The sequence below is a fragment of the Tachyglossus aculeatus genome, chromosome 1, assembly GCF_015852505.1.
Source record: "Tachyglossus aculeatus isolate mTacAcu1 chromosome 1, mTacAcu1.pri, whole genome shotgun sequence".
Classification (NCBI taxonomy): Eukaryota; Metazoa; Chordata; class Mammalia; order Monotremata; family Tachyglossidae; genus Tachyglossus; species Tachyglossus aculeatus.
In genome coordinates this window covers 170442772-170461043 of record NC_052066.1, presented here as the reverse complement: position 1 = coordinate 170461043, position 18272 = coordinate 170442772, and the positions used below count along the sequence as shown (strand labels likewise).

At 44.7% G+C, this 18272-nt stretch overlaps 1 protein-coding gene across 11 annotated transcripts in view; it reads left to right on the top strand.

Moving 5' to 3' along the window:
- The window catches only part of GPATCH2L (G-patch domain containing 2 like), a 62354-nt gene that overhangs the window by 37979 nt on the left and 6103 nt on the right, over nt 1-18272 (top strand). For 6 of the 11 annotated variants that reach the window (XM_038743682.1, XM_038743691.1, XM_038743649.1 and 3 more), the window contains one exon: nt 15221-15315. In XM_038743682.1, coding sequence (XP_038599610.1) covers nt 15221-15315 — 95 coding nt within the window. Of the gene's footprint in view, nt 1-12440; nt 12520-15220; nt 15316-16369; nt 16397-18272 lie in introns of those variants that run through there. The other 5 variants (XM_038743610.1, XM_038743600.1, XM_038743621.1 and 2 more) reach the window with 2 other exon arrangements.

The following is an 18272-nucleotide window of genomic DNA, read 5'->3' as shown; positions in this document are numbered from 1 at the left end:
TTTCTGCCCTCGGTCTCAGAGCAGTTCGTGACCCAGAGGCGGACGAAGGGTAGTTTCTTGGGCAGTTTTCAGGGCACTTGTTTCTGTGAGCGGTGCCGTTCAGAGAATGTACTCTAATCAATTGCTGGCCTTACTTAAGGTCTCGGAAGGGTTTGTGGTCAAGTGCTGTGAGAGAGGCAATCAGAGGGAAAGGGGCTCAGGGGTTGGGACACGGCCCCAGCGCCGGGAAACGGGGGAGTCGAGGTCCCCGTACACTAACCCTGAAACCTGGGCTCAGGTAGGGCTTATCAGAAAAACGAAAAACCGCTGAACACCTGCCTGGTTCTGGTCATTGCTGGAGACCTCCATTTGCCACCAGTAGGAATAATAGTACTACGTGGCTACCGTTTGCCAAACACCATTCTTAGTTCTGGGATAAAATGCACAGGTGAGAGCGAGGCACGTTCCCCGGCCCCCAGGAGGTTCACAGTCTCAAGAATAAGGGACGGCGGACGCTTGAGGAAAGATGAAACAGGAAAAGCACGAAAACGACATAAAAGTCAAGGGCAATGTTAAATGCAGTAAAGAGTTACAAGGTACTGGGACTAGAACAGCAGAGTTTAAGCTCCTCGTGGCTCACAGCCCAAGTCTCAAAATTAGCACCGAAGCAGCCACAGTCCTCCCATCATCATCAATCGTATTTGTTGAGCGCTTACTGTGTGCAGAGCACTGTACTAAGCGCTTGGGAAGTACAAATTGGCAACATATAGAGACAGTCCCTACCCAACAGTGAGCTCACAGTCTAAAAGGGGGAGACTAAACCAAACATACTAACAAAATAAAATAAATAGAATAGATATGTACAAAATAAATAGAGTAATAAATATGTACAAACATATATACATATATACAGGTGCTGTGGGGAAGGGAAGGAGGTAAGATGGGGGGGATAAGATCCAGCGTTTTGGGGAGGATTCCTGTCGCTGCTTGTCTTTTTCCAAGCCCCACTGGTAATAATAATAATTGTGGTATTTGCATGCCAGGCATTGAACTAAGCGCTGTGGTGGATACAAGCAAATCAGGTTGGAGACAGTCCCTGCCCCACGTGGGGCTCACAGTCCTCATTTTACAGATGAGGAAACTGAGGCACAGAGAAGTGAAGGGACTTGCCCAAAGTCACATAGCAGACAAGTGGCAGAGCAGGGATTAGAACCCGTGACCTGCTGAGGCCCAGGCCCGTACTCTAGCCACTGCGCCATGCTACTGGGCACTTCCATAATGAGTCCAGGATGGCGAGGAGGGATGGGATTCATCAGCAGTCCGGGAACTTGGACACCTGTGAAGCACAACTGACCCTTTTCTTGTGTGGTAATAGTTGTAGCAATAATAACAATAAGGGCATTTGTTAAGCACGTACTGGATGCTGAGCACTGGGTAGATACAATACAATCATGTTGGGCACGGTCCCTGACCCACATGGGGCTTCCTAGCATAGAGAAGCAGCGTGGCCTAATGGTTAGAGCGTGGCGCCGAGAGTCAGAAGGACCCGGGTTCTAATCCCAGCCCTGCCACTTGTCTGCTGTGTGACCTTGGGCAACTCGTTTCACTTCTCTGCGCCTCAGCTCCCTCATCTGTAAAATGGGGATTAAGACTGTGAGCCCCACGTGGGACAGGGATTGGGTCTAACCTGATCAGATTTCCTTCCTCTCCCCCTCGTCCCCCTCTCCATCCCCCCCATCTTACCTCCTTCCCTTCCCCACAGCACCTGTATATATGTATATATGCTTGTACATATTTATTACTGTATTTATTTTACTTGTACATATCTATTCTATGTATTTTATTTTGTTAGTATGTTTGGTTTTGTTCTCTGTCTCCCCCTTTTAGACTGTGAGCCCAATGTTGGGTTGGGACTGTCTCTACATGTTGCAAATTTGTACTTCCCAAGCGCTTAGTACAGTGCTCTGCACATAGTAAGCGCTCAATAAATATGATTGATTGATTGATTGATTACCTCGTCTCTACCCCAGCCCTTAGAACAGTGCTTGACGCACAGGAAGCACCTAACAAATGTCGTCGTTATTATTATCCCCATTTTACAGATGAGGAAACCGAGGCACAGAGAAGTTGTGACTTGCCCAAGGTCACACAGCAGGCAAGTGGCAGAAGCAGCACTGGAACCCAGATCCTCTGACTGCTAGGCCCTGTGCCCCTTCCATTAGGCCACAGTGGATTGGGAAATGTAGCCTTCAATTTACTAAATTTTCCATTTCTTCCTCCTTCCTTTTCCCTCAACCTCCAGTGTCAAATGTGCAGGAGTCCTTCAAGTCCCCTTCAACTGGGAAAGTGTAGATCTGTTAGAGAAGCAGCGTGGCTCAGTGGAATGAGCCCGGGCTTGGGAGTCAGAGGTCATGGGTTCGAGTTCCGGCTCCGCCACTTGTCAGCTGTGTGACTTTGTGGGCAAGTCACTTCACTTCTCTGGGCCTCAGTTCCCTCATCTGTAAAATGGGGATTAAGATTGTGAGCCCCACGTGGGACAATCTGATCACCTTGTAACCTCCCCAGCGCTTAGAACAGTGCTTCACACATAGTAAGCGCTTAATAAATGCCATTATTATTATTATTATTATTATTATTATTATCTGTTTCCGTGGTGATATCCCCAGGGCCTTCCCTACCGAGCCCCATTGTCGGTTTTTGTTGTGAATCAGTCAGTCAAGAGTATTTATTGTGTGCATACTGTGAGCGGAGCACTGTACTAAGCGCTCGGGAGAGTACAGTACAACAATAAACAAACACATTCCCTGCCCACAATAAGTTTACATAATGAAACCGGTGCTCACCTTTGAATTTGGGGGATTCTTTGATAGAATAACACCTCTCACTCTGGAAGTGGAGCCCTGTGTTTGGAGGTATTCATAGCTCTTATCTCAGCGCTTAGAACAGTGCCTGGGACATAGTAAGTGCTTAAAAAATGCCATCATTATTATTATCCCAGTGCTTCTTGAGATTTTTATGTAGCTGTCCTCAAAGATGACACTGCTGATGGTGAGATGATAATAATGATCTTTATTAGACACTTTCTATGCGCCAAGCACTGGGGTAGTGATTGCTGTAATAGAATTTATCGAGCGCTCACTGTGTGCGGAGCACTGCGCCAAGGTATGTGAGGGAATACACTGGTGGGAACAGGCCCAGGACCCTGTCCTTCAGGGGGCTCGCTAAGAGTTGAAGTGGGGACAGGGAATTGGAGACAGACATCTCAGGGGTGGCGAAACACTAAAAGACAACACAAACAAATCCACAAAATAGACTCGAAGCCTCGGTGAGGATGGAGGAGGCTGAGAGCATGCGGGAACAGCTTTTATCCCTGACCTGGCACGCACAGAGCATGCCGGGAGTGGGGGGCCTTCAGTGATGGAGGAAAGGGGAAGATATAATCAGATATGAGCCCACTGTTGGGTAGGGACTGTCTCTATATGTTGCCAATTTGTACTTCCCAAGCGCTCAGTACAGTGCTCTGCACATAGTAAGCGCTCAATAAATACGATTGATGATATAGGCCACAGTAGCTGTCCCGCACAGGGCTCACAATCTAAGAGGGAAGACGTACATTTTGCAGATGAGGAAACCGGCACAGAGAAGTTAAGTCACTTGGCCAAGATCACACAGCAGGCGAGTGGCGGAACAGGGACTGGAACCCAGATCGCCTATTCACAGTCCTGGGTGAGAGTTTTACCGCAAAGACTGCTGTAGGGCCAGCACACCCTCCACTTTGTTGTCCTAAGGATAAATCCTGCCCGGGACTATGAATAAGGACAGCTGATAACTAATTTTCCAGTGAATCTGCACCCTTTATCCACCGCTCCCTCAGCCTCACAACACATGTGTGCATCTCATTATATTATTTATAATATTAATAATATTAAGCATTGTTCATATTGCTCATCTCCCCCCTAGACGATAAACTCCTTGTGAGCGGGGAACACGTCTACCAATTCTGTTACATTGTACTCTCCTGACTGCTTAGTACAGTGTCTCTATATGTTGCCGACTTGTACTTCCCAAACGCTTAGTACAGTGCTCTGCACACAGTAAGCGCTCAATAAATATAATTGAATGAATGAATGCTCTGCGCACCGTAAGCACTCAATAAATACGACTGATTGCTTGATGAAGAACTCACCCTAGTGTCCTGAAAAGCACTAAGGAAAGGACTATATTAATATGTATTATTTATTATATAGTAATGTCTGTCTCCCCCTCTAGACTGTAAGCTCGTTGTGGGCAGGGAATCTGTCTGTTGTTATTATGTACTCTCCCAAGCGCTTGGTGGTACAGTGCCTATCCCCTTTGCTGCACATCTTCAACCACTGTCTTGGTTGGTGGATGGAGGCACTATCAAATAATCACGACCCACGATGAATACCATTTCTGGAATGTTTCCATCAAAACCGAGAGCTGAGTGAGATCCTTCTCAGTCAGTCGATCTATGGCATCGAGCGCTTGCTAAATTCAGAGCACTATACTAAGTGCTTGGGAGAGTACAGTTCAATAGAGTTGGTAGGTCGGATCGCTGCCCTCGAGTAGTGGGGGAGATAGACGTTAAAATGAATTAGAGGAGGCAGAGTGTAAGCTCATTGTGGGCAGAGAATGTGTCTGTGAAACGGCATTCTCCCAAGTGCTTAGTACAGTGCTCTTTCTACACAGAGTAAGTGCTCAATAAACATGATTGACTGACTGATGTATGAATGCTGTGGAGCTGAGGGGATGGAAACAAGATGCTTAGGAGATACAGACCCAAGGGCATAGGTCATGTAGAAGAGAGGGCAAATGGGGTGGGAAAATGGGAGGTTGGTTGGAGAAGACTTCTTGGAGGAAATATAGTTTTGGCCTTTGAAGATGGGGAGAGTGGAAGTCTGTCAGATGTGAAGGAGAAAGGAGTTGTTGGCAAGGGAGACGAGATTGAGGTACAGTAAGTAGGCTGGTGTTTGAAGAGCGAAGCGTGATGGACTGGATTTTATTAGGAGATGAGAGGGATAGGAGGAGGGGGGAGTGCTGGTTTAGTACCTTAAAAACAATGTTAAGGCATTTTAGTTGAGTGTGGCGATGGGTGGGCAACCGTCGGAGGTTTTCGAGGAGTGGAGAGTTGTGTGCAGAATTATAATTTAGAAAAATATAAAATGAAGTACGGCCTGGAATGGGAAGGAATAGGAGGCTGGGGTAGTATTCAAGGATGGGTAAGATAAGTGCTTGGACCAGCATGCTAGCAGTTTGGATGGAGAGGAAGCGGGTGGATGCTAGGGGTATCGTGAAGGTAGGACCATCAGAATTTTGATGAAAGACAATACGGGTTGAATGAGAGAGATAAATCAAGGATAAAGCCAAGATTTGGGGCGTTTGTGAAACTCAGAGGATGGTGGTATTCTCTAAGGAGATGGGAAAGTCAAGGGGAGGAGAGGGTCTTGGTGAGAAGACAAAGAGTTCTGTTTTTCAGTTTGAGCCGGGACATTCATCTGGAAGTTCCCTGAAGGCAGGAGGAAATGTAAGACTGCGGAGAAGGGTTGGGACTTGAGAGGGAGATTAAGAAATCTTCCATGTTGAGATTGTAGTTGAAGCCATGGAAGTGAATGAGTTCTCCAGGGAGTGGGTGTAGTGGGAGAATTTAAAAACTTAGGTTTCTCCATCAGTTACTGGTGAGAGAACATTCAGCGGTCACTTTACTATCACATATTAAATTCTTTAACTGAGCTTATTACATACCCAAAGTAGGTTATGTGCCTGCAAGGGAAACACGATTGTTTAAAGACTCTCCAAACCCTGCTTCCCTATACTTCTCTTCGGGCTACTAAGTGTGTCTTATTAGGAGAGTGGCCGATCTGATGTTTCTGACGTCTCCTTAGTTGAGCAGATTATGGAGGTGGCCAAAGAGCCCTAAATGTGCCGTAGGGAGGGTGATTCCCGGTGCCGGATTGGGCAAGTGGAGAGGAGAGCATCCCTCTCTTCGTCAGCTTGTGCCTTGATTGGCTGAGCTCATTGTTTTACAGTCTGCTGTGTGTACAAATGTTGCCATCTGCATATCAGAGTTGAGTACCCAGCTGTCTGTGCCATTTGCTTCAAAAAGCAAGAAGGAGTGCCATTGATTTTGAACTTCGGAGCCGCTGTAAACAGCCTCAGGTTTTACCTCAGGGTATCGAGGAAGGAACCTTTTATTTCTCCCAGATATGTTGGGGCTGCTGTGATGCCCAGGTCTAAGCTGCCATGGCACCAACAGCATTTTAAGGAGGGACGTTCTGCTATAAAACTCAACAGTCCCCATGACCTCCTTGTGAACTCCCCTTCACATACAGCACGCAGCCTTCACATCACAGTGCAATACAAATTGATGTAAAATTCTAGTTGAATAATTTTTTTTGTAATTATGTTGGCAAAAATGTGGGGCAGAATGTGTGTTCTTAATAAAATTATTAACTAGCGGGCATGTATGTAAGGTCTGACACTGTACCTTTACTGGTATCATGAGATCTGTGACCCGTAATGAAGAGTAGACTTTAGGGTCTAAGGAAAGCAAGGTAAGCGCTTAGTACAGTGCTCTGCACAGAGTAAGCGCTCAATAAATACGATTGAATGAATGAATGATTCATCTCCCTCATCTTGCCCCACCTGGGTAGTAAAAGAGAAAAGTAAAAGAAATGAATGAGGGATTTGTAAATTGCCATAAAACAAATTTTCAGTGGTTTATAGCAAACATGTTCTATTCCACTGCTAGCATTAGGTTGTTGTGTAGATGTGTCTTCACCTGCAGTTAGGTGCAGAGCTTTTTCTGAATATGCTGAAAATTTCAGCTCACTGGCTCATCTTCCCCCAGCTTGCTTGGATAGATCAATCAATCAATCAATCGTATTTATTGAGCGCTTACTATGTGCAGAGCACTGTACTAAGCGCTTGGGAAGTACAAATTGGCATCACATAGAGACAGTCCCTACCCAACAGTGGGCTCACAGTCTAAAAGGGGGAGACAGAGAACTGAACCAAACATACCAACAAAATAAAATAAGTAGGATAGAAATGTACAAGTAAAATAAATAAATAAATAAATGGAGTAATAAATATGTACAACCATATATACATATATACAGGTGCTGTGGGGAAGGGAAGGAGGTAAGACGGGGGGATGGAGAGGGGGACGAGGGGGAGAGGAAAGAAGGGGCTCAGTCTGGGAAGGCCTCCTGGAGGAGGTGAGCTCTCAGCAGGGCCTTGAAGGGAGGAAGAGAGCTAGCTTGGCGGATGGGCAGAGGGAGGGCATTCCAGGCCCGGGGGATGACGTGGGCCGGGGGTCGACGGCGGGACAGGCGAGAGCGAGGTACAGTGAGGAGATTAGTGGTGGAGGAGCGGAGGGTGCGGGCTGGGCAGTAGAAGGAGAGAAGGGAGGTGAGGTAGGAGGGGGCGAGGTGATGGAGAGCCTTGAAGCCCAGGGTGAGGAGTTTCTGCTTGATGCGCAGATTGATCGGTAGCCATTGGAGGTTTTTGAGGAGGGGAGTAATATGTCCAGAGCGTTTCTGGACAAAGATAATCCGGGCAGCAGCATGAAGTATGGATTGAAGTGGAGAGAGACACGAGGATGGGAGATCAGAGAGAAGGCTAGTGCAGTAGTCCAGACGGGATAGGATGAGAGCTTGAATTAGCAGGGTAGCGGTTTGGATGGAGAGGAAAGGGCGGATCCTGGCAATGTTGCGGAGCTGAGACCGGCAGGTTTTGGTGACGGCTTGGATGTGAGGGGTGAATGAGAGAGCGGAGTCGAGGATGACACCAAGGTTGCGGGCTTGTGAGACGGGAAGGATGGTAGTGCCGTCAACAGAGATGGGAAAGTCAGGGAGAGGACAAGGTTTTACATACTATTTGCATATTTTGTAATTAATGTGAAAACGCTTGGAGTGTATAAAACTCTGAGGTGGTAGGAAGCACTCCCATTTCACCTGAACTGGGCACATGTGAAAAGCTACAGAGTCAATCAATCAGTGGTATTTATTGAGCACTTTAAGAGCCAGTCGTTGAGTGAAGTCTTGGTTTTGCCTGGGCCTCCTCTCCGGCACAGCCAGTTCCGATTCCTCTGATCAGGAACACTCCCTGTCTCGACCCCCTCAGAAGGCACTGATAGTTCACCTGACTCTTACTTTCGTTCTTTACACTCAGTGGTATCAGTAAACATTAAACTATGGTAAAAGGGAGTAGGGGACTTCAGATAGATCTCTGATTTTTTTTGGCCTTGTGTAATAACACTAGATTTACCCTTGATTGGAAAAAGGGCAGAATTGTAGGTACAGAGTCTGTTGGAGGTAGGCATTGAAATAAACATAATGTTAAATGCCGTTTTGGTTCCCTCCCCCGAAGCGCGAATGAAAACATCTGTAGAACTTTCTAAGATCGATGTCAGGAGTGGTAGTAAATATTGCTTAAGGTGTAGAAAGAGCCCCCAGGTGGGGATAATAACAATAATAATAATAATAATGATGGTATTTGCTAAGCGCTTACTATGTGCCAAGCACTGTTCGGGGGTAGATCAAAGGTAATCAGGTTATCCCACGTAGGGCTCACAGTCTGAATCCCCATTTTACAGAGGAGGGAACCGAGGCACAGAGAAGTTAAGTGACTTGCCCAAAGTCACACAGCTAAGTGGCAGAGCCGAGATTGGAACCCACCACCTCCGACTCCCAAGCTTGTGCTGATGACAGTGCTTCGTGCGACATTTTGCCAAACTTGGGGAGGGCTTCTCCCTGATTAGGAATAAACCCACCTTTTCTCATCGTGCAGTGCCGACCGATTGAGTCTCCGACGGCAAACGACGGGCCACTCTCAGTCCTGAGACTGAGAGAACCCGCGAGAAGACGTTGATTTGAGGGCTACTGGCCTTACACGGGCTTGTCCTAGCCAGTCATGCTTCCACCGGGGTTGCCGGGTGCGACGAGATGCTAGGAGGATGGCAGGGGTGCGGTATAGTGGGAAGTGCGTGCAAAGGTTTGATAAGGCCAGGACCCGTCGCCGTGTAAAAGGACTCCGCGGAGTGCCAGTGGTGTGCCGTAGTGCCCAGCAGACAGCTCGGCATCTGCCGTGGTATTTGCCACCAACATTAACCAACTAGTTTTCAGGGTTCCCGTTCCACCCATCCACCCTGCAAAATACTGCAGGCGATTCCTTATTCAGGAGTCCGCGATGAAAGTAGAGGTTCAAATGCTTCTTTAGTTTTCGGTATAGCAATTAATCGTGGATCCCGTGCAGCATTCACCCTTCTTCTACATGATTTGGCTTTACTTTCTGGGGAACCAGGAATTAAAAAGGAAATTTTCTGGTCTTTCCACCCCAGCAACCTGGTCTTTGAGTGAGGGTGAAGTCACTAAGTGAAAAGGGAATCTTAGCCAAGCCTTAATCCTGCAGAGGCAACAAGCAGTTGTAAGGCACTGTCTGCTTTCTGCCTTTCTACATCGCTCCCCTCTACCTTCCTTGTAGGAGATCAGGAGCATTGTATTTGCATGTAATACAGAGACTAACAAGTAAAAGACCAAGAATAATAATGTTGGGGAATAATAATAATAATAATGGCATTTGTCTCCCCCTACTAGACAGTGAGCCTACTGTTGGGTAGGGACTGTCTCTATATGTTGCCAGCTTGTAATTCCCAAGCGCTTAGTACAGTGCTCTGCAATCAATCAATCAATCGTATTTATTGAGCCCTTACTATGTGCAGAGCACTGTACTAAGCGCTTGGGAAGTACAAATTGGCAACACACAGAGACAGTCCCTACCCAACAGTGGGCTCACAGTCTAAAAGGGGGAGACAGAGAACAAAACCAAACATACCAACAAAATAAAATAAATAGGATAGAAATGTACAAGTAAAATAAATAAATAAATAAATAGAGTAATAAATATGTGCAACCATATATACATATATACAGGTGCTGTATATATGCACACAGTAAGCGCTCAATAAATACGATTGATGATGATGATTATGATTGCAAAGCAAGAAAAGCCCAAAGCCCAAACCTTCCCCACCTGCCCACTTCTCCATGCAATTAGCAATTCAGTGTTCTGTATGGTAAAAACAGCTTTTAGCAAAATGTTGGTTTTGCGTCAAGAAGTGGTCCTTGAATTAGGAATGAATAATTGGGAAGGATGATCTGATATGAAGAGTCCTGGGCAGAGATTGTAGGAGTGTGTCCTAGCCTTAGTTCAACCACCCAGTTAATCACAGTAGTTTCGAAAAGGCAATTCTTTTTGTGCTTCAGTTTCCCCATTTGTAAAGTGGGGATGATGTTATAATTCTTGGTCTTAATTGTCAGAAGTATTGTCTTTGAAAGCAAAGAGCAGTTTCTTTCTCACTTTTTCTGTTTATATGTATATATCTATATACACACACACACACACGCAAATGTGTGTCAATTGTCAGAAGTATTGTCTTTGAAAGCAAAGAGCGGTTTTTCTCACTCTTTCTGTTTATATGTATATTTATATATATACACACACAAACGTGTGTGTGTGTGTGTGTGTATCTCCCCATTAGAATGTAAGTTCCTCTTGGGCAGGAAATCGAAACATGTCACTTCTTTGTATTTCCCAGTTCCATAATACAGTACATTGTACCAAATGGGTGCTCAGTAAATACTATTACTAATAATACTACTACTCCTACTATCATCTCTCTCTCTCTCTCTCTCTCTCTCTCTCTCTTTCTCTCTCTCTCACACACACACACACACACACACACACACACACACAGATACACACACACTCAACACACACACACAAAGTTACCTGTCCCTATCTCTGAGAGAGGCAGAAAAGTCTGTGTTAAACATTTCGACTAGCATAAGAGGGACAAATTCACTCTAAAATGCTGCTTGTTTGTTTTTACTGTGGCATTAGACCCCTGTGAGTTTAGCCATTAACTAATAGTAGTTCAATCGCATTTCATTCAGTTGTGTTTACTGAACGCTTACTGTGTGCAAAGCACTGTACTAAGCATTTACACACAATATATATTTATTTGGAACATACATATGCCATTTTACACATTTCATTTCATAGTCATCAGTTAAAGATCATAAACTGAGGGGGTCATTTTTCTGTATCTAACTGTCCATCTCCTAAAACCCACTGGACAGTCTCAGGAGTGACAGAGTTGAAGAAATGAGGCTAGTGGGGTTGGTGGAAAATAGTAATAATTATGGAATTTGTTAAATGCTTACTATGTGCCAAGTGCTGAGGTAGCTACGAGATAATCATGTCCCTCATGGGGCTCACAGTCTAAGAGGGAGAACGGGTATTGAATCCTCATTTTGCACCCAAAGGAACAGAGGCCCAGAGAAGTTAAATGACTTGCCCAGGGTCACCCATCAGACAAGTGAAAGGAGGCAGAATTCGAACCCAGGACTTCTGACTCCCAGGCTTGTGAGCTTCCCACTAGGCCACACTGATTCTCAGCATAGAGAAGAGGAGAGATCTTGTAACAAAAGTGAATAATCTTAGCTGCATTAGCGTAAAGTGCAGAAGAAAGAAAAGTTAACTCCAGCTGACTTAAACCGGGGAAGAATGTGCTTCTTCTGTTAAAACACCTGTCTTCCTCTAGTGCAGTGCCTCAGGTTGAGCTTGCAAGACTTTATTAGGTCTGTTTGGATTTAGCGTTAAACTGAGTGAAGTATATGCATTTTGGAGCACCTCGACTTGCAGAAAAGATGAATTTTCTGTGCTAACCCAACTCTAAAGTTTTCTTAAGGACAAATCTCTAAACCCGCAGTTACTTTCTCTCATATTAGTAGCTTTCAAAAATGCTGCCATACCTGCATCATGGTAATTGAGAATTCCCTTTTTGGACCCAAATTTTTGTCTCTCGAGGAGGATTATTTAAAAATTTTACGTATGTACTATGGCAGTCCTCCTCCCCACATGTCCCTTTCATACCCACATCTCCTAGGGGAGCCAAGAGTTTCAAACTTTCTGCATCTGTGTTGAAGAAAATCACTTTTACGAATCAGGCTAAGTAGAGCTATTGAGCAGTTAATCCATGTAGCCCACATTTTGTAATAAGAAAGATCTTAATTGGCCACTGTAGAACTCTTTCTCTTCTAGAAAACTTTTCCGTCGGTCTCATGAGTCCCTAATGTTCATTTAGCTACCTTTGAGCTGCACCCTCTCTCCCTTACTCCTGCCTTTCTACCTGCAAAAACCCATAAAAACACATCTTAAAATAGTTTAACAGTAGATTTAGAGGCACTGGCATATGCAGATCGGGATCTTTTGGGTAGTAACGATATAGGCAGTTGATATCCACAGTGGAAATCTTTCTTTACTGCTGCAGTGGTCTCCCTGACTTCAGGTATAAAGCTACATTGCTGAGGCTACCCTTTACTGCTTCCTTAAAATGTTTCTTCTGTTACCTTTGTTTTCAATTACCCCTATCTCAGCTCACCACACAGCAACTGTTTGGATGCCCTACTGGCAGTTACTGTCCTCATGTATCCCACTCAGCAAAATTGTACTGAGGTAAGCGTAGTTTTGATGCTAGGACGACGCCTTTGTACCTGAACTTCATTAAGGATAGTAATAAGAATCGTGGTCTTTGTTAAGCACTTGCTCTGGGCCAAGCACTGTACTAAGCGCCGGGGTAGATAACAGATAATAGGGTCAGACTCAGAGTCCCTGTCCCACATGAGGCTCCCATCTAAGTAGAAAGGAGAACAGGTAATTTTGATTTTTCAGGTGGAGACACTGAGGCTCAAAGAAGTTAAGAGACTTGCCCAAGGTCCCTTAGCAGATGAAAACTGGAGCCAGGATTAGAACCCGGTTCCTGTGACTTTGAGGATGCGCTTTCCACTAGGCCACATTGTTTCTCTTTATTGTTTATGGCCCGTCCTGCCATGCGATCTAGATTAGGGCCCCAAAAGAGATACTAAAGAAACCACTAAAGGAACAAGATGTGGATAGATGTGCATAGATCCAGGAACTCTGTAGAAGGCGGTGGCCTCCAGCTTTCCCATGGGTTTCTAACCATGGGTACAAAGTCACTGTTGTTTATACTCTCCCAAGCGCTTAGTACAGTGGTCTGTACACAGTAAGCGCTCAGTGAATACCACTAATTGATTGTTTTTGCCCACAAAATGCTGTGGACTATCTTGCTCAGCCCAGATTTTCTCTGACCTGTTACCGCTTAATAGCTTGCGTGTCACTCTAAAGACCTGCCACACTTACTCATTCTCCTAAAACCGCACTGCCATTTCACAAGCACTAACTTCTACTTCCCAAGCGCTTAGTACAGTGCTCTGCACACAGTCAGCGCTCAGTAAATACGATTGAATGAATTTCATGGGACCCCTCAAAATAAGAAGTTGGCACCTGTTGCCTGATGACATGTTGCTACCCTGCCCTATCTGATAGTCTCCCAAAGCAAAGTCAGACTAGGAATTTAGCCTGGTAGAAGCAATACGGACTTGGATTCTATTCTTGGATCCTCCCCTTGCCTGCTTTGTGACCTTGGGCAAGTCACTAAGTATCTCTGGGCCTCAGTTTCCTCATCTGTAAAATGGGATTAAATACCTGTTCTCTCTCCCCATTGGGAGACTGGAATCCCCATGTGGGACAGAGACTGTATCCAACTTGGTCATCTTGTTTCTATCCCAGCTCTTAGTTCAGTGCTTGGCACATAGTAAGTATTTAACAAATACCATTATTATCATTACTGTTATTATGATTGTAGGAATCTATTCTTTAGATTTTCTCTTTCTGTGCCTGTTATTACAGTGTTGGACACTGCGATGCCAAAATAGCCCTTTCCGTGTTGTCAAGGACGATTGTTGTGTGATGGGTTTCCTTTCCCTGGGCAGGCTCATTCATTTCTTTCATTATTTTCCTTCTTACCTTTACTTCATTGTGCAGGGCTGCCGTGGGAAAGTGGTTCATATTCACCTAAATCTCTTCTTGGATATATGCCTGGTACATAGCATTTTCATCAGCATTTGTTGCCCGCTGTAAAATGCCCATACCTAGGTGAGGCCCTCATTCAGTGGTGTTTACTGTGCACTGACTCAGTAGATTAGGAATAGGAGAAATAGTTGAATATAAGAATACCGTGGGGCTGGGGTGAATATCACAGTTGAGGGATATGCAGCCAAATGCATAGTTGGCACAGAGCAGAGGCGTGATAGCCAAAAAGCTTGCTCTTCCTTTGGCCTAGATGTGAATGGTTTGATCTAATGAAACTAGCTCCCCAACAGCTAATCCTAACCCCTCATTTTTCTTTCAGAAGATAGAAATCTCAGTTTTGGCCTACCTTCTCCTATTTTCTTTTTTTCCTCCTTTAGCATTTCTTAAGCGCCTACTATGTGCCAGGCACTGTACTGAGCGCTGCGGTACATTCAAGCTAATCAGGTTGGACACAGTCATGTCCCACATGGGACTCTCAGTCTCAATCCCCTTTTTAAAGATGAAGTAACTGAGGCACAGAGAAGTGAGTTGACTTGCTCAAGGTCACACAGCAGACTAGTGGAGGAGTCAGGATTAGAATCCGGGTCCTTCTAACACCCAGGCCTGTGCTCTGTCCACTAGGCCATGATGCTTCTCCTGTTGTGGTTGTGTAGCTCCTCTGAGTAGCTCACCATTTTATGGCTGGTCGCATTCGTTTGAAAGATCACACTGTGAACCTTCAGTAAATGTTAAACAACAATAATAACCATGGGCAGAAATCTTGAAACTCATTCGACATCTGCTCTATAGCGGAAAGAGAAACCAGGTCTGTGGAGGTGATAAGATTAAAACTGACTGCTGAGAAATTCCAAACCAGTATTTACATTCGTACCGTGTCAAACTTGCCGGTATTTCTCTGCCCTGCACATATGTGACTTGAGAATGTTCAAGGTACCGGTTCCTAAGACAAATTCCTTTTAGACCATCGTCATCAAATAAAACCCGGGGTGCAGATTCGTGGTGATGCACAGATGAGGAAATTACCCTTTGCGTACGTGCTCCGAAAGGGGTTGGAAAGGCTGAGTGAGTAGAGCCCAGGGTGCCACAGGAACTCAGTTCTGTATATTTGGGAATTGAAACAGTTGAAACGGGGCAAAGGAATGTATTTTCCAGGGTGGTAGAAGAAGGTGAAGCATCTAAGCTACGCGTAGCGATAGCCTGCAACATAAAGGTGCGCTTTCGACTTGCATTTGGTAGAGGTATTTTTATTTTCTTTCCCCTGCAGACAGACAAGCATACACTTGGGACCCCTGTGTTCAAGGGACATCAAGAGGAAACGAAAGCCAGCAGCCACAGCTTCTCTTTCCAGTCCAACCACAGGTAACTCAGCCTTGAGTGTCCCTTGCCCCCTCCTCAAAAGAGGCTACACTCTGATCAAGGCAAATGATTGGCACTTGGGTAAAAGCATTTGGATATATGGGCAAGAAATCCTGTGTGCATTTGTTTTTTTCACTGGATTTAAACAGAGAAGCAGTGTAGCCTAGTGGAAAGAGCATGGGCCTGGGGGTTTGCCCCATGGCTGCTGTGTGACCATGGGTAAGTCACTTCACTTCCCTGTGCCTCAGTTGCCGCTTCTGTAAAATGGGGATTAAGACCGTGAGCCCCATGTGGAACAAGGACTGAATCCAACCTGATTAATTTATATCTAACCCATCACTTAGTACAGTGCCTGGCACAGAGAGAAGAAGCATGGCCTAGTGCATAGAACACAGGCCTGGAGTCAGAAATACCTGGCTCCATCTCTTGTCTGCTAGGTGACCTTGGGTAAGTCACTTGACTTCTCTGTCCCTGTTACCTCATCTGTAAAATGGAAATTAAGACTGTGAGCCCCATGATTTGCTAGGTTTGTGCCTGGCACATAGTATGGGGTTAGCAAATACCCCATTTTATTATTATTGTTGTTACTATTAATGACAGCAATAGTAAGTGCTCAACAAATACCTTAAAGTGTAAGTCCTCTCAGAAGCTCAACTTGCTTTGAGTTTTTCACAGAAATGAGCATTACATTTTTCTTCAGCTGTAGGTCTTACACCAGCTAAATTGGGACAATATAAATGTGATGAATAAGAGGGGGAAGTGATGAGGAAAAGGTTATAAGGGAAGGTCAAGGAAAAGTCAATATTTTAAACAGTTGGAACACCCTTTTGAAGCCCAGACCATTCATCCAAGGGACAGGCACTACCAGGTTGAGTTAAGTAGGCTCCTTTCTTTCGATGACCTCTGAGTCAACAATCAATAATAGTATTAATTGTTTTGGTTAAACGCTTACTTTGTGCCAGCCACTGTACTAAGTGCTGGGGTAGATACAAGCTAATCGAGCTGGAATCAGTGCCTGTCCCACATAGGGCTCACAGTCTTAATCCCCATTTTACAGATGAGCTAAGTGAGGCATGGAGAAGTGAAGTGACTTGCCCAAGATCACACAGCAGACAAGCGTCAGAACCGGGATTAGAACCGAGGTAAAAGAAAAGTTTACAGTAATGCCAGCTCCCGCTGATAAGTCATCTCGATTTAGGCATACCGACTGCCTGGTGTTTTGTCAGATGTCCTAGAATTTTTCTGTAAAATTGAACAGGTGATTCAGGACGGACACAGTCCTGGCAAAACTGGCCAAACTACTTTACTGCAACCTCAGGCATTCTTTTGAATTTCTAATGTTTGAGCTTCCCTATAATAATGATAGCATTTAATAATAATTAATTAATTAATAATGATAATTTAATAATTATAGCATTTAATAATGATAGCTTCCCTATCTGGACTACAGCATGCTCAGTGTCTACTGGGTTGAGATCCCATTACTTTGAGACCTGTAGTCAGAACATTTCAGAATGCTAGGGGATTTGAACTTTACTTTGCAATCTCCTTCTTCCCGTCACCACACTTTCCCCCATTTCCGTGGTCATCGGGAACCAAAAGGCAGTGCATTGGTGAAATGTTTTCTTTGATTTTAAATGCAATTTGTGCCCATTTCTCATAGATCATTTTTCAGAGAGATAGAAAATAGGCAGCTCCTTGAGGGCAGGGTTCATTTCTGCCTGCTCTATTATAGTAATAATAATAATAATGATAATAATAGTATTTATTAAGCGCTTACTCTGTGCCATGCACTGTTCTAAGCACTGGGGTAGATACAAGGTAGTCAGGTTGTCCCACATGGGACTCACAGTTTTCATCCCCATTTTACAGATGAGGTAACTGAGGCCCAGAGAAGATAAGTGACTTGCCCAAAGTCACATAGCTGATAAGAGGCGGAGCCAGGATTAGAACCCATGACCTCTGACTCCCAAGCCCGTGCTCTTTCCACTAAACCATGCTCTCTCAAGCACTTAATGTAATATTCTGCGCACAGTAAGCACCCAGTAAATGCCATTGATTGATTTCCTCCTTAGAGCCATTTATACTTGTGCATTATCCCACTTGAGTCTTCCCCAGGGTGTATCCGCCAAGCTAGCTCTCTTCTTCCCTTCAAAGCCCTGCTGAGAGCTCACCTCCTCCAGGAGGCCTTCCCAGACTGAGCCCCCTTTTCCCTCTCCTCCCCATCCCCCCCAGCCCTACCTCCTTCCCCTCCCCACAGCACTTGTATATATATTTGTGCAGATTTCCTCCTCTGTTTATTTTACTTGTACATATTTACTATTCTATTTATTTTGTTAATGATGTGCATGTAGCTTTACTTCTATTTGTTCTGACGATTTTGACACCTGTCTACACGCTTTGTTTTGTTGTCTGTCTCCCCCTTCTAGACTGTGAGCCCGTTGTTGGGTAGGGACCGTCTCTGTATGTTGCCGACTTGTACTTCCCAAGCGCTTAGTACAATGCTCTGCACACAGTAAGCGCTCAATAAATACAATTGAATGAATGAATGAATATATATATACACATACATATACATATGATCCCACCCCCTTTCAGCCTTTTCCTTATTTTTGGTGTTTAACCGAATCATTTTGGTTGCTTTCCGTTCTGATTCTTAAATGATATTTATTTTTTAATGATATTTGTTAATACTATTGTATTTATTAAGTGCTTACTATGTACAAGGGACTATACTAAGCCCTTGGGTAGAAACAAGTTAATCAGACTGGACACAGTCCATGACCCATGTGGGACTCTAAATTCTTAATCCCTATTTTACAGATGAGGTAATTGAGGCACAGAGCAGCAGTTAAACAGCAGACAAGTGGAGGAGGCAGGATTAGAACCCAGGTCCTCTGACTCCCAGGATCATGGTCTTTCTACTTGATTGTATTTTACAGCATTTAAATTAGAAACAT